Here is a 20,997-nt window from a genome sequence, read left to right as displayed (position 1 = left end):
TGAGGAAAGTTAAAGTAGTGATCAAAATATTATCCTGTGATCTCGTTGTCCGTTGTGGGTCTCTCTATCGGCTTAGAGTGGTACAACAGTGTGTTTGAAAGCATGAAGATTTATCATGTTTCTGTGGGTATCTAAGGACACGGTGCAGAGAACTTAAAGTCCACTGAACAAGAACAAAGTGGATTATTCTGGTTTGTTTTAGCAAAAGGGTACCAAGTGATATAAGAAACAGCATTATCAATAGTAGGAGGGCATACAAGATCATATTTTTTTTTTTAAAAGAGAAGTCCCTCATTTGAATATAATGGAACCAAACTCTACCTGATATAAGTACTGAATATCAATTTACATAATGGTAATAATTTGGACATAGTTGTGGAATATGTAAAAAAATGAAGGAAAAGTGTATAAAAATTAAACTGCTGTGTACCCTTTAGAAGGTAGCTCATTTTAAGAAGCGAAGGTTTTTCTATTAGTGATTCCTACATGTTGTGAAGTGAACGCTTCAAAATGGAGGATCCTGACAGGTCAGACTGGTAGGATTAAGATGGAGCTAAACCTTCTGTCTTCAGGTACATGTCATATGCTATAAGGATTTGATAGTTACGTCGCTGAAAGTGTTTTGTTCTTTCTGAATGTTCAAGAATTAGTCATGCATTGTGTTACACCAGAAGATACTTAAAACTCTTCAAGTTGTTTTGATTTCATATATTTCTTTCACTTTAGCGAGTGGCAAGTAATATTCCACACTTCTGTACTATACTGTATATTATACTACTATATCTCATTTTATACTATATTATACTACATTTTCCATGCTATTTTTGTACTATATTTTTACTATTTTACCATATCATGTAAATGTTGTACTGGCGTAACATCTGAATTTCCCCTCTGGAGCATTAAAGGCCTTATTTCCCTTTGTGTTGGTCTATAATTATGTCTTGGAGTATATGTGTATCCTGTTACTGCTAAAAAATACAGAAAATAAAACAGAAAGCAGACTGACTATCAGTGTCTTACTGTTTTATTTGTACTTGCCAATTTGTTTCATTTCTATAAATAATGGTCAATTATTAGTACTTAAACTATCGATAGGTGTGCTCTGACCTGGAGTGCCAGCAAAGATAAAATGATGCAAAGGTAGAAAAAGCCATTTCCACAATGTAAAACACTTTCTGCTCATTTATTGTACATGAAATTATACAGAGAACTATTCTCTATATTTTAAGCACCCATATGTGTGAGCTTTTAAGTTTGTTATTGATGGCTTAACTTGAACGCTACATATGCTTCAGCCATTGCAATACATTGCTACGCACGCACGCACACACACACACAAAACTCTTAATCAAGCGGTTCAGGTGTCTGAAAACATCTTGTTCTCTGAACAAGACAGAATACATTAAAATAAGTCTTGTGAAAATCATGTGCACAATTTCAGTTCTGCACGAGAATGCTGATCTTTGTATATAACAGCGGTAATCTGTAGTTGAATTTATGATCATGTAGTGATAGATGTTTGAATATGTTAAATTACTGATTCATATAGCAGCACTCTAATTTTATGGAAAACTTAATTATTATTTTACGTGACATTACTTTTTGGACTGAGATTCTTATTCAGGTCACCATCCGCTTGTGCTTCTACTGCGTTCACACTGTGTGACGTTCCGCAATTAATTCCAAAGTTTTCTACGCTACCACAGTGACCCGGTTGATACTCTGAACTTTCTTTTCAGGCTCCGAGGTTCTGCCATGAACCATTCTGTAATGTATCCCAACGCTGATTTCTGTAATCTACCCCAACGCTGAATTCTCAGTTGACAATTTGGTACTAATTGCTGCTGGCTGTACATAACTAATTGCAACTCTATCAACGATGAAAAGACAAAATAAATTTTGATGTTGGTGTGGTGTGAATCAAAACTGGTGCAGACAAACTAACATTAAAACTGTAAAGACGACAGATGGACAAATTAACAAAGAAAACAAATTCTAAGAAACAAATTCTAAATTTTTTCTGTGAGATGTTCTGGACTGAAAAAAATCTTTTCCTAAACTCTCCGAAATTACATCAACCACTTCTTCAAAGAAAAACCTGGGAAAAAGGTCCCTAACTCTTACTACGTCTGGATATCTGAAGGGGCGTTAACAAGGGAGTCGGTCTAACTAACTCATTCACATCTAAGTCATGAATACTGATTTCCTTTTTCTCACTCCAGAGGGGTTCAGATTTCTTCGAATCATCTTACTTTAGCTGACTACAAATAAAACAAAATAAGGGAAAACTTACACATTCCCTCTAATAACTTGACACATAAAGCCAGGTAGGCCTGATTTCCAAAGATTTTCCCACTTAAGCAGAACATTATTACCACACAAATTCACCTGCGCACGTCCATGTCTAAGACACTATTTCTCATTTTCTTTAGGCTCAGAAGGTCACAACTTATTAACAACTGCATACAGTGAAGCTGCTGCTATGAACACACAGTTCAGTTTGATTATATGGCAAATCTCGCTACAGTCACTGGGTGGCACTGTGGGTCCATGAATTCAAAATACTGTGACTTCAGACGAACTCAAAACATGACAACCTCGATCCCTTTAATAATTCTTCGTGTGATTCTTTAAAAACCTTCCCTCTGTCATCCGCTGAATAACTTCACCTGGGACACGCGTGCCACTTGTGGGTATAAACACGTCAAAGAGAAACCACACTGCACACAACAGCTGAATTTAAACAAGTGGTGCACTGCATGGCAGTTCCATAACTCGCTTATTAACTCTGTGAAACAAATGGATCAAATACACTGGATCATCTAATAGAAAAATAATATAAAAAAAAAAAAAAACACATATCAAATAGAAACACAATACCATATCCAGCATAGTACAAATCGAGTGCTCTAGTTTGTAGTGGTAGTGTCTGAAGATGCCTCACTCTGAACATTTCCTGTAAAACACACAAGATACTAAAATACAAGACTTTCGTTGACAACATCATCTCTATATATGAGTGTTAAACGTTTTACATCAGAGAAGTAACCAGCTGACTATTGACTGGCATTTTGTACTGAGCTCAAATTCAGTGAAATTTTAAGAGGCTACTGTATGTGTAGAACACCACGGTATTACTAACAAAAATAATAACTGAGCTCTTGAATTAAACTGCTTACTGCACACAGAAGTGTAAGTGACCATAGGGGATTTCTTTGCTCCTAAAACACAGAAAACAATATATATATATATATATATATATATATATATATATATAATAAATGGTTGTGGTCTTGGGATACAGAGTTTGGCCTGGTAGGCATCTAAGGGTAGACATGAGGTCTACTAAAGCAATAGTTAATCAGGAGAAAAATATGAAGAATACAGCTCTTAATTTTGTCTTCATTTACTAATAAGTCTAGTATGTGTTATATATTTAAGACAAAGTTGGGATTCAACATGCAAAATGTAATGAAAGACAAAACATCCATCTCACCGTTGCGTTTCCTGCGGTATACGAGGAAAACAGTGACAGGAACAATCACACACACAACCACCAGCCCAAGCACCATAACCACCACAGTCATGGTGGACGCGTCTACAGGGAGCCTGATTTCTGCCAACAGAGGAAAAGTGGGAATTAATCTCCTACTAATTATTCCAAGGATCATCTGTGGGTTATTGATGGATGTTTATTTGGACAGTATGTGTACAATAACACTGGCTGATGAGGGCTGATACCCATGCTGATGTCGATCTTGTTGGCCAGGCTGAGGTGCATGACCGTGCAGGTGTAGTTGTGTTTCTCTCGCATCTCCTCTGCACTGACCTCCAGCCTCTTCCTCATCTGGTAGATCCCGTCTCCATTAGGCAGCACCTCCCCTCCAATCACACGCTCCTCAGTCACGGGTTGGCCGTCTCTCAGCATGGTCAGGTTGATGTGACGCGGGTAGAAGCCAGTGGCCAGGCAGGTCAGCAAGGCCCCTCCAGAGTGTGTAGGAGCCTTCTGGAGGAGCCTGACTCTGGGCTTTACTTCAGAGGAGGAGTTAAATACAAGCAACACAACCAATTAAAACAGTTCAGTGTCCTCATTACCCAGGTGTCCTAATTATTAAAAACCATTGAATAAACCTTATTTAAGCATCAGGAAATGGCTACTGCAAATGGAAAGCAATCACAAAATGTCTATAAGAGAAATCCAACCCTACAAACTTTGTGTCCAGATTTTACATTCCAAAAACAGTGATTCAGCCCAAATTATTTTCTTCCCAGTGTTTATTAAAAACACGTTCACATCTTGATCCAGTGAGAGTCCACTGTGAACCAATTAACGGTAAACCAATCAACACTGTTCTCACAGAAGAGAAATTAGTATGACAGGTTTATGACTGCAGCTTTAACTGAATATGATTGAACAAATGACCAATCATATCCTCAGATGTGTTCAAAATGACCAATCATATCCTCAGGTGAGTTCAAAAGATTGGTGCGGTACCTTTCTTCCTGATTTGATTTCTGTTCTCATGCAGCAAGTCCTTCAGTGCTTTGATGCAGACAGGGCTGTAAACATTTGCATACAGCCACTGAACATGATTCTTTTTAAACGTGTCCCACAGATTTGTGAACAATGCTGGAAGCGTGAGGGTGTTGAGCTGTGAGTTAAAGAGTAACTCTCCTTGTCCAACTCCGTTGAAAGCTTCCCATGACCGCAGCATTCCTGGCGAGTCCTTATCAAACAGCTCACATCCTGCCAGTCTCTGCTGAACATTAACTCCTGTCACAGAATGGAAAAGAGAATGTTATTGATCATGTTCCTGTTGTTGATTCATTGGTATGTTATGCTGGGATTCTGATATTTATTTATTTATTTATTTTTAATAACTTCCATTTGTCATGCTGGAAATGAAAAAAATTTGGTTATTTGATAAAAAGCAGAAATTAATATACAAAATACACTAATGCTTTGTTTATGTAGGCCCATAAGTCAAAGATAACCAACAAATAACTCACTTCTAAGGTTTATATAGATTGTGTTTACTGCATAATCACTAGTAAAGCAGTTCTGGAAAAATAGGTGCATTGTGATAAAATAGCAATGTCAAGTTTGAGTAACAAATATAGATCGTGAAAAAACTAGAGACAGACAGGTAGGCAGGCAGAGAAGCAGATAAACAGCTGAAAGGTCAACTCATGGCACTGTGCTTTGCTGTACTGTCAAGAACATTGAGTTCTTGAAGAGTTCATACCGTTTGTAACATTGAACTGTTTGACCAAAACCAAAACCCAGTTTTTCATGTCTATATACTGGTGATCAAATATTAACATCAGATCTTTCTGTATTGTGGCTTCATGGTCTGGTTTGTAGTTTCTGTAGATTAACTTCTTTACATCTGAGTCATAATAGAACAGCTGAACATCATCCAGCATCACCACTGCACTGAACTCTGGGAACGGTGTATTTCCAGCGATGAATGTTGAAAATACATACAGAGAATGTTCACCTGTGAAGAGAGGAACAAATACAAACCAAACATGCTTTCTCAGCAGACAAAATATATTCAGCTAGTTAAGAAACACCTGTGATCTGTGTAATTAGGAGAACGTAAGACCATTAGAGGCTACTGGGCATTAAGTCCTGTTTTATCAATAAAACGAGGTCATATATTTGAACAGAGGCACCAAACAACACATATGTTAACTAAAGAAGCATTAGACAGTGCTCTTCTCTTATATACTAGCATAGGCGCATATTTCCTGACACAGGGACATGTTAACTGGCATAGGGACATATTTCCTGACACAGGGTATGTTAACTGGCATAGGGGCATATTTCCTCACACAGGGGCATATTAACTGGCATATGGGCATAAATGGGCATATTTTAAAGATTATTTACTTAGGCTAATAATTACTAAAACTATTTTAAGAAATTAATAAAATAATTTTAAATAACACCAAACAAATCTGCACTATGTATGTTCGGGATATTGGCGACCTCTCTGGTAGAAATATGCAATTGCATGAAATGTGCTGAAGAATATTTCCCCAAGCGTGTTTATCAGATTGTGAGTGTGTTCATGTATTCAAATTGAACTCACTTGGTAAAAGTATTTCCATTTATATAACTGTATTCATATATTGAAAATGTGTTCCATCTACGCTAGTATTAAAGCGTGAAATGAAATATGAATGCGATCCGATCACCAAAAACACATTTTTAACGCAGAGTAAACATAATCTAGGTTGCAGCAAGAAGCAACAAGTAGAAATTTTATTTAAATGCATATCTATTTGCAAAATAATATTTTAAAACTGTGTAAATGTCATATGCAATTCAGACAAACTGATAATTTAACAGGGCTGAGTATTTTTACCCAGTGCTATATGTATGCAAACTACACACACTCAGGTTAAATTGAGTCATCTATTTGAAGACAGCCTGCTTCAGTACCTACAGTACCTAGTCCAACAGCATTTGTGAAGCATATTTTGAACAAAGCTTGTGTCAGAAGTGATCTTACCTGCATTGCAGAGGTACGGTAGAACAGAAACACAGCATAAACACATTAGGCTCTTCATATTGGCTTGGGTCCTGAAATGATGTAACCTAATATACCTGAAACCAAAGTCCTAACGCAACAAATGCAGCTAAAAAAAAAAAACAGGAGAGAAAAACACTTATTTGTGGGGAAATAAGACCCAAGTTTGTTTATAGAAAAAAAAGTCAGGAACTGCCTTTCAGTATTTCATTTCCTCTTAATGGTCTTGTGACATTGTCAAGGAGCATTCATACCCTGAGCGCAAAGCAAGATGAGAGCGTTATTGTAAAAGCAGGAAGGGACTGGGAGAGTGAGGAGAGTTTTCTTCTTTGTGAATATTTAGGAATCAGTCGTGCATTGTGTATTACACAGTAAGATGCTTAAAAGTCTTCAATATGAGTGTTTTTGTAAAAGCAGGAAGTAACTGAAAGAGTGATGAGCCGCAACAAGAAAATGAAACAAAACAGGCTGAGATTCCTTTTAGTGTCGAAACAGACGCTGGCTTCTCTCAGGATGAGAGGAGAAGGGATCACACTGCGGGTTAAATTCTGTGGGTTTAATGGAGGATAAGTAGGGCAACTGAGGAACAGGTGTGATGAGCATTTAATAATCTGGTGATTGGGGGAACTGAGGAACAGGTGTGATGAGTGCTTAATAATCTGGTGATTGGGGCAACTGAGGAACAGGTGTGATGAGCATTTAATAATCTGGTGATTGGGGGAACTGAGGAAAGTTAAAGTAGTGATCAAAATATTATCCTGTGTTCTCATAAGGTAACCTGTGATCTCATTGTCGGTTGTGGGTCTCTCTATCGGCTTAGAATGGTACAACAGTGTGTTTGAAAGCATGAAGATTTATCATGTTTCTGTGGGTATCTAAGGACACGGTGCAGAGAACTTAAAGTCCACTGAACAAGAACAAAGTGGATTATTCTGGTTTGTTTTAGCAAAAGGGTACCAAGTGATATAAGAAACAGCATTATCAATAGTAGGAGGGCATACAAGATCATATATTTTTTTTAAAAAGAGAAGTCCCTCATTTGAATATAATGGAACCAAACTCTACCTGATATAAGTACTGAATATCAATTTACATAATGGTAATAATTTGGACATAGTTGTGGAATATGTAAAAAAATGAAGGAAAAGTGTATAAAAATTAAACTGCTGTGTACCCTTTAGAAGGTAGCTCATTTTAAGAAGCGAAGGTTTTTCTATCAGTGATTCCTACATGTTGTGAAGTGAACGCTTCAAGATGGAGGATCCTGACAGGTCAGACTGCTAGGATTAAGATGGAGCTAAACCTTCTGTCTTCAGGTACATGTCATATGCTATAAGGATTTGATAGTTACGTCGCTGAAAGTGTTTTGTTCTTTCTGAATGTTCAAGAATTAGTCATGCATTGTGTTACACCAGAAGATACTTAAAACTCTTCAAGTTGTTTTGATTTCATATATTTCTTTCACTTTAGCGAGTGGCAAGTAATATTCCACACTTCTGTACTATACTGTATATTATACTACTATATCTCATTTTATACTATATTATACTACATTTTCCATGCTATTTTTGTACTATATTTTTACTATTTTACCATATCATGTAAATGTTGTACTGGCGTAACATCTGAATTTCCCCTCTGGAGCATTAAAGGCCTTATTTCCCTTTGTGTTGGTCTATAATTATGTCTTGGAGTATATGTGTATCCTGTTACTGCTAAAAAATACAGAAAATAAAACAGAAAGCAGACTGACTATCAGTGTCTTACTGTTTTATTTGTACTTGCCAATTTGTTTCAATTCTATAAATAATGGTCAATTATTAGTACTTAAACTATCGATAGCTGTGCTCTGACCTGGAGTGCCAGCAAAGATAAAATGATGCAAAGGTAGAAAAAGCCATTTCCACAATGTAAAACACTTTCTGCTCATTTATTGTACATGAAATTATACAGAGACGTCTACAATTATTATGGTTGGAAAATAAGCCAAATCCATGTTTGACAAACAGGTTTTTACGATTCCTCATGACAATTAATTATTTTACATCAGTTCATGTCACTGATGCCCAACACACTCCTCTGTACGTTAAAGAAAACCTTTTAGCCCCAAGAGGTCTGACTCATCCAGCATCTACAGCTAAATTTGCTAGTGATGTGCACACGTTCAAAAACAGAGAAGTATTCTCTATATTTTAAGCACCCATATGTGTGAGCTCTTAAGTTTGCTATTGATGGCTTAACTAGAACGCTACATATGCTTCAGCCATTGCAATACATTGCTACACACACACACACACACACACACACACACACAAAACTCTTAATCAAGCGGTTCAGGTGTCTGAAAACATCTTGTTCTCTGAACAAGACAGAATACATTAAAATAAGTCTTGTGAAAATCATGTGCACAATTTCAGTTCTGCACGAGAATGCTGATCTTTGTATATAACAGCGGTAATCTGTAGTTGAATTTATGATCATGTAGTGATAGATGTTTGAATATGTTAAATTACTGATTCATATAGCAGCACTCTAATTTTATGGAAAACTTAATTATTATTTTACGTGACATTACTTTTTGGACTGAGATTCTTATTCAGGTCACCATCCGCTTGTGCTTCTATTGCGTTCACACTGTGTGACGTTCCGCAATTAATTCCAAAGTTTTCTACGCTACCACAGTGACCCGGTTGATACTCTGAACTTTCTTTTCAGGCTCCGAGGTTCTGCCATGAACCATTCTGTAATGTATCCCAACGCTGATTTCTGTAATCTACCCCAACGCTGAATTCTCAGTTGACAATTTGGTACTAATTGCTGCTGGCTGTACATAACTAATTGCAACTCTATCAACGATGAAAAGACAAAATAAATTTTGATGTTGGTGTCGTGTGAATCAAAACTGGTGCAGACAAACTAACATTAAAACTGTAAAGACGACAGATGGACAAATTAACAAAGAAAACAAATTCTAAGAAAACAAATTCTAAATTTTTTTTGTGAGATGTTCTGGACTGGAAAAATTTTTTTTCCTAAACTCTCCGAAATTACATCAACCACTTCTTCAAAGAAAAACCTGGGAAAAAGGTCCCTAACTCTTACTACGTCTGGATATCTGAAGGGGCGTTAACAAGGGAGTCGGTCTAACTAACTCGTTCACATCTAAGTCATGAATACTGATTTCCTTTTTCTCACTCCAGAGGGGTTCAGATTTCTTCGAATCATTTTACTTTAGCTGACTACAAATAAAACAAAATAAGGGAAAAGTTACACATTCCCTTTAATAACTTGACACATAAAGCCAGGTAGGCCTGAGCTCTTGAATTAAACTGCTTACTGCACACAGAAGTGTAAATGACCAGAGGGGATTTCTTTGCTCCTAAAACACAGAAAACATGAAATATAACAGATGAGAATAAAATAAATAAATAAAAATAATAATAAAATAATAATAATTATTATAAATAAATAAATAAATATATATATATATATATATATATATATATATATATATATATATATATATATATATATATATATATATATATATATTATATATATATATTTTTATATTTATATATATATATATATATAGTGAAGTACAATTATAAGTATTTCATAAGTTTGTTTTGTTTTTGTTTTTTTAACTTTTTATTGACAAATAAATCCGGGCAAAATCTTGACTGATGACAACCCATTCTTGCCTAATTAGTGCTTAGAGTTGATTACAGTTTTTGAGTTTGTTTGTCCACCCTCTTTTTGAGGATAGACCACAGGTTCTCAATGGGATTGAAATCTGGGGATTTTCCTGGCCATGGACCCAAAATTTCAATGTTTTGTTTGCCAAGCCACTTGGTTATCACTATTGCCTTGTGACATGGTGCTGTGTCATGCTGGAAAAAGCATTGTTCATCACCAAATTGCTCCTAGATCGTTGGGAGAAGTTACTCTTGCAGGATGTTTTAATACCATTCCTTATTCATGGCAGTGTTCTTAGGCAAAATTTTGAACCAACCCACACCCTTGGATGAGAAGCAACCCCACATATGAATGGTCTGACTGTTGGCATGACACAGGACTCGTGGTAGCTCTCACCTTTTCTTCTCTGGTAAATCATTTTTGTTTGATCTCTGGTTATTGACTCAGACTGTTTTTTCTTCATGATTGTGATTACCCCTGGCTTTGTTTTTGTGGTTCTGACCCTTGATGATTCAACACTACAGATTTGGATTGTAATAAAAGTTTTACCTCTTATCTGCTAGTGTCTGACTTGGCTTGCCCCATCACACTGACACTGTATCATGACCTTTGTGTTCATACATTGTACACAAATGACAGACGAAGCTTTGGTCAGTACGACAGAAGATCTCAGTCACTTTATCATGTTGAGAGCAGATCTTCTCTTGTAGTCTTGAGATGACTTTAACCAGTGTGTGTTTCTTAAAGGCAAGAGACTGATAGTGAGGTCTGATGTGAGTTTCACAGAAGGAGGCCAGACACACCAAACAGGACTTGATGGCTTTGTGTTTCCTCTCAGTGCAGGAATCACACTCCACATCTCCAGGTTCAGCGTAACAGTGAATAGGAGAAGCAGCTTGGAGTTCTGTCTTCTTCAGTTTCTGCAGCGCTTTAGCCAGCATGTAGTTTCTGCGTAGAACAGGCCTTGGAGTGAAAGTCTCTCTGCACTGAGGGCAGCTGTAGATTCCCCTCTGATCCTCCTGATCCCAGAAGTCATTAATACACACCATACAGAAACTGTGTCCACAGGGAATAGTCACTGGATCCTTCAGTAGATCCAGACACACTGGACAGCTGAACTGGTCCTGATCTTCTGAAAGTCTGACCTCTGCCATTTTCCTGCACAGAGAACAATATCATTCCTTCTTTAGTTTTGCACTGGAGGTTTGTGGGTAATGTAGTTTTCTAATGGACATTTATACCAACAGTTAGCACTTGTGCAAACTGCATGCAGCTGTGTGTGAAGGGTGTGCTGAGGACACTGATGGATAGTCAAAAGACACCAGACACGTGTGTTTAAAACAGCTGTGAGACTCCTGCTTTAATACCCAGCATGTTCTAACACCCTCCTGCTATAACACTCTTTTACTGTTCTTCCATTAGAACACAGATCCACACTGAATGATCAGATGATCAGATCATTAAACTGGCAGTAAACATCCTCAGTGAAGGTCCTCCCTACTTCACTGAGTTCCCTTCATATCCACCGTTACACAGGTGGGGTCCTTGCTCACAGGAGGTTAAAGCTTAAATAATTTATCTGCATTAGGCTTGTAGCTCAAGTGTCAAACTGAAGAAGCTCAATTTATAACCCAGGATTGTTTGGCAGAATTAGCCATAAACAAAAAATGGTACATTTCATTTTAACTGAATTTTTCATACTGCAAGGTGCCATTTATTCAGTATCATCAAAAATGCAGTCTAACATCTTTTTCCTTCTTTTAAATATCTAAAACCTAAAAATAATCTGTATATATTGTTATATTAATTTGCATTTTTTCGGTTGTTTAAAGTGGTTATTGAAGTTGGATATAAACACCCCCTGTAGTACTGTTTAATATTTAATTTCATATTAAGATGTTCTGTAAATCATCAGCCATTTTCCAGAATTTCAAAATGAATTTTCCTGCTTTGATTCTAATCTCCCCCTTGATCAGTGGATGTCTAGATATGAATCATCAGTTCTACTAACATCTCCTCAGCGGAGAGGTTTGGACGTCCTCCTTCAATGCTGTGATCACTGTCATCTGCTGCTCTCTGGATCCCCTTTGCTGCCATGACTCAGTCTGGATGGATGATGTTCAGAACGAAGCCCTCAGACAGAACCAGCTGGACTTCACCAACCTACAAAAAGTAAACAAATAGACAAACACATTTTTAAGCCCAAATGGTTACTTTCATAATTCCTGATTGACTCCTGCAGCAGACTGAACAGATTAAGTCAGACACAATCTCTCATTATATTATCACACAAATGCCCTGATGGCCCCTTTGACAGGACGATGGCCAGAAACCTCAGAATATTTTTTAAATGTTTAAGTTTTTATGTGTTTCATTTCTACGCACGTCTAACTAGCAGTTCTCCTGTTGAACAGAATAGGAAGACTCTGTACTGCACATGACGTGCGTGTGTGTGTGCTTGTGGTCCAGACTCCAAACTCAAATGACTCAGCGCTCTTATCTGCTTTCCCTTATTGGATGGTCTTTATTATCAGCTCTTGCCTGCATACACATAAACGGTCCCATTTTAGGTTACTGCTGCATCTGCTCAAGAACCTCTTCAGTAGAGTACCCAACACTACTGCTACATGGCTAATATATATACTCATATAGCCTCATGTGTAACTCACACAATGTATGTAATAATGAAAAGAACTGACAAGTTGATTAATAAAATAAAACCAGCAAACAAAGACAATGTGATCGTATAGTGACTGTAAATTTAAATAGTAAAAAGAAAGAACTCCTTTTTTCCACAGAATAAATTATTGGAACAACCTTTGAGATTTGACAACCACATCATACCCTCATACACATAAACAGTCCCTTTTTTAGCTAATAACTTGTCTTGCCATATGAGCTCATGATGCTCACCTGTTCGTGTTTCCATTGCAAATTGGCTATCAAGCATGTAGCCTACTTAACTGTTAAATTTAATGTGGTCAAATTTTAAACGGTAAAACACTGGTGTTTAAAACGGAGCATTGTGTGTAAAGCTTAACCTCAAAATATGAATGTTCTTATTATTCTTTTTATTTTTGTTACTAAGAACTCAAATTAATCTATTCAGGATACCACACAAACACACAAAATATGACAAAACCCCAATGAAGCCTAAACAGACTAAACAGAGCAATCCAAGGAGAATGAGACTGATAGAAGACCACATCGACACACTTGTTTTCATAGCTAAGAACCTTAAACAGGCAAAGAAACTCTCTAATGCAATAGAAGCTAGCTAGTACTGCCGGAGCTAATGAAGACTAATCTCCTCCCAGTCAAACAAACTACACTCCACATATTACAGGTCCAGTAGGAAAATGCAAGATAAGGAACATTATAACCTACCTCACAGTTATGAGGAACACCAGCTATTTGTTTTTTTCTTCATGGAAGCATACAATTTAAATATATTTTTATGAAATAAATATTTACAAAATCCCACTTTGTGCTATGGTTAATACGGTATTTGGATTTGGCTCCTCCCCGACTGAAAGTGGACAAACCACCACACATGTCTGTGTTTTGTTCAGTAGGACCCAAGCATTTCATATAATCTAGCAGTCCATCAGCACTCCATAGCACAAATACTAGCATCCTACTGCATTTACATTTACATTTACATTTACATTTTGCCATCCTAGCCAGTACAGCAGATTTGAGTCCAATACACCAATGATCTAGAATACTGTAGAAATACAGGGATCACTGCTGATGCCTAGAAGTACAAAATACATAAGGTCTATCTTAAACAATGATAAGTGTAATAAACAATAAGTGCTAGAGTTTGTTAATCAACATCAATGTAATAAACAACACCCTACAATAAGTATTAATTTATTCAGTCAATATAGGAGCAGGGTCAGTTGTCATTTAAATATTCCTTGAATAGATGGCTCTTAAGTCTGCGTTTGAAGACTGCAAGGGACTCTGCTGTCCGAACAGCAAGTGGGAGTTCATTCCACCTTCTTGGAGCCAGGACAGAAAATAGTCTCGATGCTTGTCTTCCATGAGAACTGATACACGGTATTTCAAGTCGAGCCGTACTTGAGGTATGGGTCAGGCTTTGACCATTGACCTCAATTTATGACGGGGCTGGTCCATTTTTGGCTTTGTAGGCAAGCATCAATGTTTTAAATCTGATTTAAATCTGCGTGCAGCTACTGGAAGCCAATAAAGGGAGCGCAGCAGTGGAGTAATGTGAACTTCGGAAGAATGAAGACCAGTCGCGCTGCTGCATTCTGGACAAGTTAAAGAGGTTTGATGGCTCTTAGAGGAAGACCAGCAAGTAGTGAGTTGCAGTAGTCTAGCATTGAGATCACAAGAGACTGCACAAGTACCTGGGTAGCTTCCTGCGAGAGAAAGAGTCGAATCCTTCGTATGTTACAAAGGAGAAATCTGCAAGACAGGGTTAGCTTTGGAACATGAGTTGAGAACGACAACTGGTTGTCCAAAGTTACACCCAGGCTATGGGCAGCTTCAGATGGTGATACCAATGAGTTCTCAAAAGAAATTGTGAGGTCATGGAAAGGGTTGGGAGTACCTGGGATGTACAGAAGCTGGGTTTTACTGGGGTTGAGCTTCAAGTATTGGGCTGTCGTCCATGATGCAATATCAGTCAAGCATGCTGAGATATGTTTGGAGACCTGCGTGTCAGAAGGTGGAAAAGAAGAATTGAGTTTCATCGCAGGAGAAACCATGAGAAGATATTACATCACCAAGAGAATGAGTATACAAAGAGAAGGGAAGGGGGCCTAATACTGAGCCTTGGGGAACACCAGTGGAGAGTCTACACGGTTTGGATGTGGATCCTCTCCATGTCACCTGATAGGACCGTCCCTCCAGATAGGACTGAAACCATCTCCAAGCAGAGCCAGTCACACCAAGCCTGGAGACAACAGAGAGGAGAATGTTGTGGTTCACTGTGTCAAAGGCTGCCGAAAGGTCTCGAAGAATCAAAACAGATGATAGTTTGGCTGCTTTGGAAGCATGAACTTTCTCTGTCACTGCTATGAGGGCTGTTTCTGTGCCGGTTTGTAGCCAGATTGATTGGGATCATGTGGCTGGTTCTGAGTGAGAAAAAGAGAAAATTGATTGTAAACTGCTCGTTCAAGGGCTTTTGAGAGGAAAGAGAGAAGTGATACTGGTCTGCAGTTGGTAACGTTGGAGCCGTCGAGTGTGGGTTTCTTGAGGATTGGTACCACCCTGGTGGATTTGAATGCAGTTGGCAGCAGATCTCTTGAGATTGTCTAGAACAGAGTGGAAGGAATTGCATCCAGCGGACATGCAGTCAGATTGCTAGAAGTCAGGAGCTGAAGAATTTCAACTGAGGAGAGAGGAAAAAAAGAGATCAGAGAGTTGGATGTTGGGGAATGCACACTGGTGGGAAGAGTGAGAACAAAGCAAAAGGACTGGCGGATTGCTGCAACCTTCTCCTCAAAGAAGGTGATGAAATCCTCAGGCGTAAGAGATGAGGAAGGAGGGGGAGGGGGAGGATTAAGGAGAGAAGAAAATCTGTGCCCGAAGTCTGTTTGTTGTAGAAAAAAATGAAACATACATGTACATTTTCCTCATTATTTCTGGGTAATACATACTTACGCTTTATAAATTTAAAGGAAGATCTTGGCCAAGTGGTGAGACACTTATCATTTTTCATTTTTAGCCATTTAGCTCCATTCACCTCCAGTCATCTTGGACTCTCTGGCGCCCTCTGGTGTTCTGCAGTCATACTGTGATTTAACGGGAGGAATGTGAAGTGTCAGGACTCCTCATAAACCAGCTCTGGGTTGATTATTCTAATCCAGTTGATCCCAGATACAGTAGTTCTGATCACTGTGTCTATTGGTGTATGGCTCTGGTTAAACTGTCCTGGTCCTGGTCTCTCCTCCTCTCAGTGTGTCCAGGTAGAGCTGGAGTTTGGTTACTCTGGCCCGCCCTCTTTATCTGGGGCTCCTCCTCTTTGGGGAGGAGCATCTGGGTGGAGTGATTTCAGTGTCTGAAGTTCTTCAAAATGTATTTGGACAACTCAAGGGAACAAACAATAAATTAAGTTTATGTACAGAAAATTTCTGATTTCTCTGAAATTACAATTGATCAATTTTAATCAGGCAGGAATGTAATTTTTAAAGAATTTGGAAAAGCGAGTGGGGAATAAAGTGTGAAAGACCCTCAGATGGAAACAGGGGACTGGACCCTGGTTTACCTGCACTGTCTCAAACACTACACATTTAGTGAGAGGTTTAGTTATGTAAGAAACCAACATGATCTGCTGTATATGAGGGAATGATTAGTGATCTAAAAATTCACTGAAAATATCAATTGATTTTTAAAAAGTAGGATATAATAAACTAAAATCATCCAAGTCACAAACGTAATATATATTTACATAAAGCAAAACACATCCAAAAGGCCAGCAGGTGGCTGTCATTTTAAAAGTAGGATTTAGGATTATAAGGAATTTCACAATGTGTTAATTAAAATCAGAAAATTATAGTAGTCATACTAATGTATTGTAGTCATCAGGGATGTCTTACACATTTTTACAGCTCTTTTTTTTAAACAACAGCTGTTGTCATAAAGCAGATTTTCCAAGGCCAAGCCCCCAGTGAGCAAGCCAAAGAAACAAGGAAAAACTCCCTAGAGAATGACGAGGAAACTTTTAAAGGAACTCTCAAGTCTCAAAAGTCTCAAAAGAGGGGCCCATCCTCCTCTGACTGACCCCAAACACAAAAATTAAATGACTTGTGAGGTTTAAAAGAGAGACCCTCAGATACAAACCCTCAGACTCAGTTTCAGTGAACATAACCTTAAAACTGCAAACAAAATGTAATACGATTTTAATTCTGAAAACGGAGCCCATTCACACACAAAAAAATAATTAATGTTACAATAGACTGAAACTGCGTTAATCCAAATCAACAAAAGAGGGCATCTTAAGTAAGTAAATAAGAGTAAGTCTTTATTGTAAGTCTTTATTATCATACTTCAATTAAATTTTTGTATTACATATTGACAGTGTGTAGACAGTAACTGAGGTGTATCAGTCTAATACAGGTGATCCCATATACAGGAGATGAGGGATTACAGAGCTTGGCTCTGGTGTTTATGTAGTAGAGTGATAAAGTGCCCTTTGTAGAAGTGATATGTAGGGTGATTCAGTTATAGTGCAGCTATAAGAGAAAGAGAGAGAGAGAGAGAGAGAGAGAGAGAGAGAGAGAGAGAGAGGCATTCAAGATTTCCAGAGAAGCAGGGAAGTTCAGACAGAGGTCCTTCCTCATCTAGTATTTAGGATTGTTTGGTAATTCAAAAATTTCTTAATTAAAATATAATAATGTTTTAATTAAGAGTGTGGTGTAAACAGTGGTGTAATCAGGAAAGTTTTATATATATAATCACTTTCTACTTACAGCTCCTCTTTTGACACGCCCTATTCTAATGACTTCATTTTTATTTGCCTCCAGAATGTCAGTGTGCATGAATGTTTCAACTACTCATGTGAACATTTGTAAAGTGTGTAGAGGGATTGTGTCTGTGTTTATTCTCCTCTTCCCTGAACTCCTGTGATCAGTGATGGAAACAGGTGCAGCTGAAAGACTAATGTGTGCAGATACTCACTAAAACTGATCTGACTCCTAATTAAATCAACTTAATGAAGTGAAATAACACATTATTTTGGATCACATAACCTCACAGTAGATCCAAGAGTGATGCCAAATCCAGCATAGAGGGGCTGAGTGAATGTGGTGTGGACTGTGTGTAGGAGGGTCATTTTGTCAGAGACTCTGTAGAAGGACAGAGTTCCTGCACTGTGATCCACATACACTCCTATTCTGGAGGACGGTGGGTCTGAGATCTCAGTCTTAATGTTGTTGTGCCAGAAAGAGAGAGTAGAAGAACACCACAGACTCCAGGACTGAGTGTTGTGTCCAAACCTACACTCATTACCCTGTCCTTTCCTGCTGATATCTTTATATGAGACTGATATGTCCCCACATCCCCCACTGCTCCATTCAACCTCCCAGTAACAGCGACCACACACACTCTCCTTACACAACACCTGATTCCAGTGGTCAAATCTCTCTGGATGGTCAGAGTATGGCTGGACTCTCCCACCGTTTGTCACCACTCTGTTCTTTTCAGACAGAATGAGACAGTGATGCGCTGTGACTGGATCCAGAGTCATCTGACAGTAATCTAAAAAAGAGCTAAATGTGTTTCTTTGTACACATGTGTATGTATTACATTTCAGGAAATCATCTCTGGTCTTTGGCTCTGAGCGTGAATTCATCTGAACTGCTGCAACTGTGAAGAAACACAATCAAAATGAATGAATGAATGAATAGAAAGTCTAAGTGGGATAATCTGTTTTTAAAAGAAAACATTCTCTAATCTTTATGTAAATAATATTCAGGAAGTAATAGGAATAGGGTGTGTGTGAGACAAAGAGAGAGTGAGAGAGTGTGAGAATCTAATAATAATAATGGGACAATTAGAAAGGTTTGTTTGACCCCTTTGATGCTCTTTGGAAACACTGTGCTCCTCTTACCATGTGGAGACATACTGTTCATTTCCTCTTTGCAGAATGTCTCTATTCGCTTCTTCAGATCAGAGAGAGATTTCTTCACACCATCAAATGAGGCAGGTTGATGGACAGAGATGCTGTATGAGTCCACAGATCCAGAAGAGACACAGAGGGATGGGAAACTCTACAGAGAACGACGTCATGGTCAAGAATGAATGTAAACTAGAGTACATATATATATATTATCTAATGTTTTAATTATTGTTGCCTTAACAATCATTTGTGAAGAGTCATTATGGAAACTTGATGAGGAGCAGGTTCCTCTGTAGCTGAGACAGAGTTTTCTACCTGGAGGAAATGGATGTGATCCTCTGTGTGGGAGAGCTGCTCCAGCTCAGTGTCTCTCCTCTTAAGATCAGCAATATCCTGCTCTAGTTGATCCAGGAGTCCTTCAGCTTGACTCAATTCAGTCTTCTCCTGTTCTCTGATCAGCTCTCTCACCTCACAGCGCATTTTCTCAATGGAGCAGATCAGCTCAGTAAAGATCCTCTCACTGTCCTCCACTGCTGCTTGTGCACAGCGCTGTTAGGAGACACGCAGACAAGATGAAGGTCCATTTAAAGCTGAACTATTATTCACTCTCACTGTGACCCTGGATGACCTACAGTGTACACTGTGGTTGTGTAGGATCCCAAAGTGTCCCAACACTGGTCTCCTCATTAGCTGATTGGAGGAGAGGCCTGACTGAGCTCTGAAATAGCTGCTCCAGCATCTCTGTGCTCAGTACTCACCTTAAGAGTGTCTACAGCTTGCTTCAGCTCCTGGACCTTCTTCTCTTTCTCCTGGATTCTCTGCTGGTGTTTCCTCTGCTCCTCCTGTAGCTCAGTCTGGGGGGTGAATACAGTATGTGCAACTGTTTGTAACTTATGAGCTGTGAGTTTAAACATTTATGCCAGGTAAGTAGATAAAGTTCACTTTTATTCCACAGAGATTACAGACTGTCATGTGTTGCACCGAAAGTATAAAAGCATCAAGATGGGTTTTGGCTATTCTAATGTTCACTGACTGATTTGTACTGTTCATTTCTAAAGCTTAGTAAGCACTAATTTTATTTGCCACTACCTTACTCACAAAACTCACGATTTTAGTAAGTAATTTCCAAATAATTCCCATAACAATAACAACTGAAATGAACAATTATGTTCTTTACTGGACAAATGTAAGTAATTCTACAGAAGAAATAGAACTATCATGAACTAATTCTACAAGATTTCTTGTTCTCACCTGTTTTTTAGTTCTTTCTGCTGCAGCTGACACTGTATCATGACTTTTGTGTTCATGCATTTTACACAAATGACAGATGAAGCTTTGATCAGTACGACAGAATAGCTCAGTCAGTTTGTCATGTTGAGAGCAGATCTTTTCTTGTAGTCTTGAGGAGGCTTTAACCAGTGTGTGTTTCTTAAAGGCAAGAGACTGATAGTGAGGTCTGATATGAGTTTCACAGAAGGAGGCCAGACACACCAAACAGGACTTGATGGCTTTGTGTTTTCTCCCAGTGCAGGAATCACACTCCACATCTCCAGGTCCAGCGTAACAGTGAACAGGAGAAGCAGCCTGGAGTTCTGTCTTCTTTAGTTTCTCCAACACTTCAGCCAGCATGTAGTTTCTGCATAGAACAGGCCTTGGACTGAAAGTCTGTCTGCACTGAGGGCAGCTGTAGATTCCCCTCTGATCATCCTGATTCCAGCAGGCATTAATACACACCATACAGAAACTGTGTCCACAGGGAATAGTCACTGGATCCTTCAGTAGATCCAGACAGACTGGACAGCTGAACTGGTCCTGATCTTCTGAAACTCTGGCCTCTGCCATTTTCCCGTAGTCCGACACTGAGAGAGCAGCACTCTGAGTTTAGTTTCGTTTTCTGTGAACAGAGTAGGAGGGGCTTCCTGGTTCTGTGTGTGTGAGAGTGTCATCGGCAGAAAGAGGAGGATCCTAACAAATACCAAGAATAGTGTTAGACATTAAAGGAGAAGGCTGTAGCTGTTAGAGTGTAGGGAGAGATCTGGGTATGATTGACATGTATGCTATTTAAACTGCTTGATTAAACAGACTCAAATTTATTTGAGTAATTTACACTAGTGCATATCACATAACATCCAGTGTGTCTGATAGACAATGTCATTACAGGAT

At 38.4% G+C, this 20,997-nt stretch overlaps 3 protein-coding genes across 10 annotated transcripts; all 3 read right to left on the bottom strand.

Annotated features, from left to right (window-relative positions):
* Positions 1–1,287: 1,287 nt before the first annotated feature.
* On the bottom strand, positions 1,288–8,327 carry LOC113568496 (class I histocompatibility antigen, Gogo-B*0101 alpha chain-like). Of its 5 annotated transcripts, XM_035528790.2 has the most exons (7): positions 6,525–8,327; positions 5,250–5,504; positions 4,499–4,777; positions 3,745–4,035; positions 3,500–3,619; positions 3,183–3,224; positions 1,288–2,959 (listed from the first exon to the last, which is right to left on the bottom strand). In XM_035528790.2, the coding sequence occupies exons 1-7, from the start codon at positions 6,580–6,582 to the stop codon at positions 2,913–2,915; spliced, it is 1,092 nt and encodes a 363-aa protein (XP_035384683.1). In that variant the 5' UTR covers positions 6,583–8,327; the 3' UTR covers positions 1,288–2,912. The 5 variants fall into 5 exon arrangements, with proteins under 5 accessions (XP_035384683.1, XP_035384684.1, XP_081551494.1 ...); XM_035528791.2 differs by lacking the exon at positions 3,183–3,224; XM_081695368.1 differs by lacking the exon at positions 1,288–2,959 and having other exon boundaries at positions 2,966–3,224.
* Positions 8,328–8,458: 131 nt separating this feature from the next.
* Positions 8,459–13,793, bottom strand: LOC113568494 (E3 ubiquitin/ISG15 ligase TRIM25-like). 2 transcript variants are annotated; one of them, XM_026996705.3, is made up of 4 exons: positions 13,629–13,793; positions 12,253–12,404; positions 10,791–11,399; positions 8,459–9,921 (listed from the first exon to the last, which is right to left on the bottom strand). In XM_026996705.3, exons 2-3 carry the CDS (start codon positions 12,336–12,338, stop codon positions 10,826–10,828), a joined length of 660 nt encoding a protein of 219 aa, XP_026852506.2. In that variant the 5' UTR covers positions 12,339–12,404; positions 13,629–13,793; the 3' UTR covers positions 8,459–9,921; positions 10,791–10,825. The 2 variants fall into 2 exon arrangements, with proteins under 2 accessions (XP_026852506.2, XP_026852505.2); XM_026996704.3 differs by lacking the exons at positions 8,459–9,921; positions 13,629–13,793 and adding an exon at positions 12,627–12,913 and having other exon boundaries at positions 10,149–11,399.
* A 1,043-nt stretch (positions 13,794–14,836) lies between these two features.
* LOC113568492 (E3 ubiquitin/ISG15 ligase TRIM25-like) lies at positions 14,837–20,723 on the bottom strand. 3 transcript variants are annotated; one of them, XR_014116119.1, is made up of 7 exons: positions 20,086–20,723; positions 19,593–19,688; positions 19,150–19,383; positions 18,826–18,985; positions 18,522–18,581; positions 15,879–16,009; positions 14,837–15,168 (listed from the first exon to the last, which is right to left on the bottom strand). XR_014116119.1 is itself a non-coding variant. In XM_081695367.1 (6 exons), exons 1-6 carry the CDS (start codon positions 20,674–20,676, stop codon positions 16,005–16,007), a joined length of 1,146 nt encoding a protein of 381 aa, XP_081551493.1. In that variant the 5' UTR covers positions 20,677–20,723; the 3' UTR covers positions 15,807–16,004. The 3 variants fall into 3 exon arrangements, 2 of the variants coding, with proteins under 2 accessions (XP_081551493.1, XP_026852502.2); XM_081695367.1 differs by lacking the exon at positions 14,837–15,168 and having other exon boundaries at positions 15,807–16,009; XM_026996701.3 differs by lacking the exons at positions 14,837–15,168; positions 15,879–16,009 and having other exon boundaries at positions 16,637–18,581.
* Positions 20,724–20,997: the final 274 nt, after the last annotated feature.

The sequence above is a fragment of the Electrophorus electricus genome, chromosome 2, assembly GCF_041902795.1.
Source record: "Electrophorus electricus isolate QZ-2024a chromosome 2, ASM4190279v1, whole genome shotgun sequence".
In the NCBI taxonomy this organism is placed as follows: Eukaryota; Metazoa; Chordata; class Actinopteri; order Gymnotiformes; family Gymnotidae; genus Electrophorus; species Electrophorus electricus.
Note: the sequence above shows the minus strand (reverse complement) of the source record. Positions and strands in the feature narration are given on the sequence as shown.

Excerpts from the sequence above, each read along its gene's own strand:
- LOC113568496 (XM_081695368.1), bottom strand. The coding sequence starts at position 6,582 with ATGAAGAGCCTAATGTGTTTATGCTGTGTTTCTGTTCTACCGTACCTC. Across the intron at positions 3,620-3,744 it reads CAAGATCGACATCAGCATGG|AAATCAGGCTCCCTGTAGAC; the intron begins GTATCAGCCCTC and ends CTCTGTTGGCAG. Across the intron at positions 3,225-3,499 it reads ATACCGCAGGAAACGCAACG|GAGCAAAGAAATCCCCTATG; the intron begins GTGAGATGGATG and ends TCTGTGTTTTAG.
- LOC113568494 (XM_026996705.3), bottom strand. The coding sequence starts at position 12,338 with ATGGCAGCAAAGGGGATCCAGAGAGCAGCAGATGACAGTGATCACAGC. Across the intron at positions 11,400-12,252 it reads AACCTCTCCGCTGAGGAGAT|GAAAATGGCAGAGGTCAGAC; the intron begins GTTAGTAGAACT and ends TTCTCTGTGCAG.
- LOC113568492 (XM_026996701.3), bottom strand. The coding sequence starts at position 20,676 with ATGGCAGAGGCCAGAGTTTCAGAAGATCAGGACCAGTTCAGCTGTCCA. Across the intron at positions 18,986-19,149 it reads ATCACATCCATTTCCTCCAG|AGTTTCCCATCCCTCTGTGT; the intron begins GTAGAAAACTCT and ends CGTTCTCTGTAG. Across the intron at positions 18,582-18,825 it reads GAACAGTATGTCTCCACATG|TTGCAGCAGTTCAGATGAAT; the intron begins GTAAGAGGAGCA and ends GTTTCTTCACAG.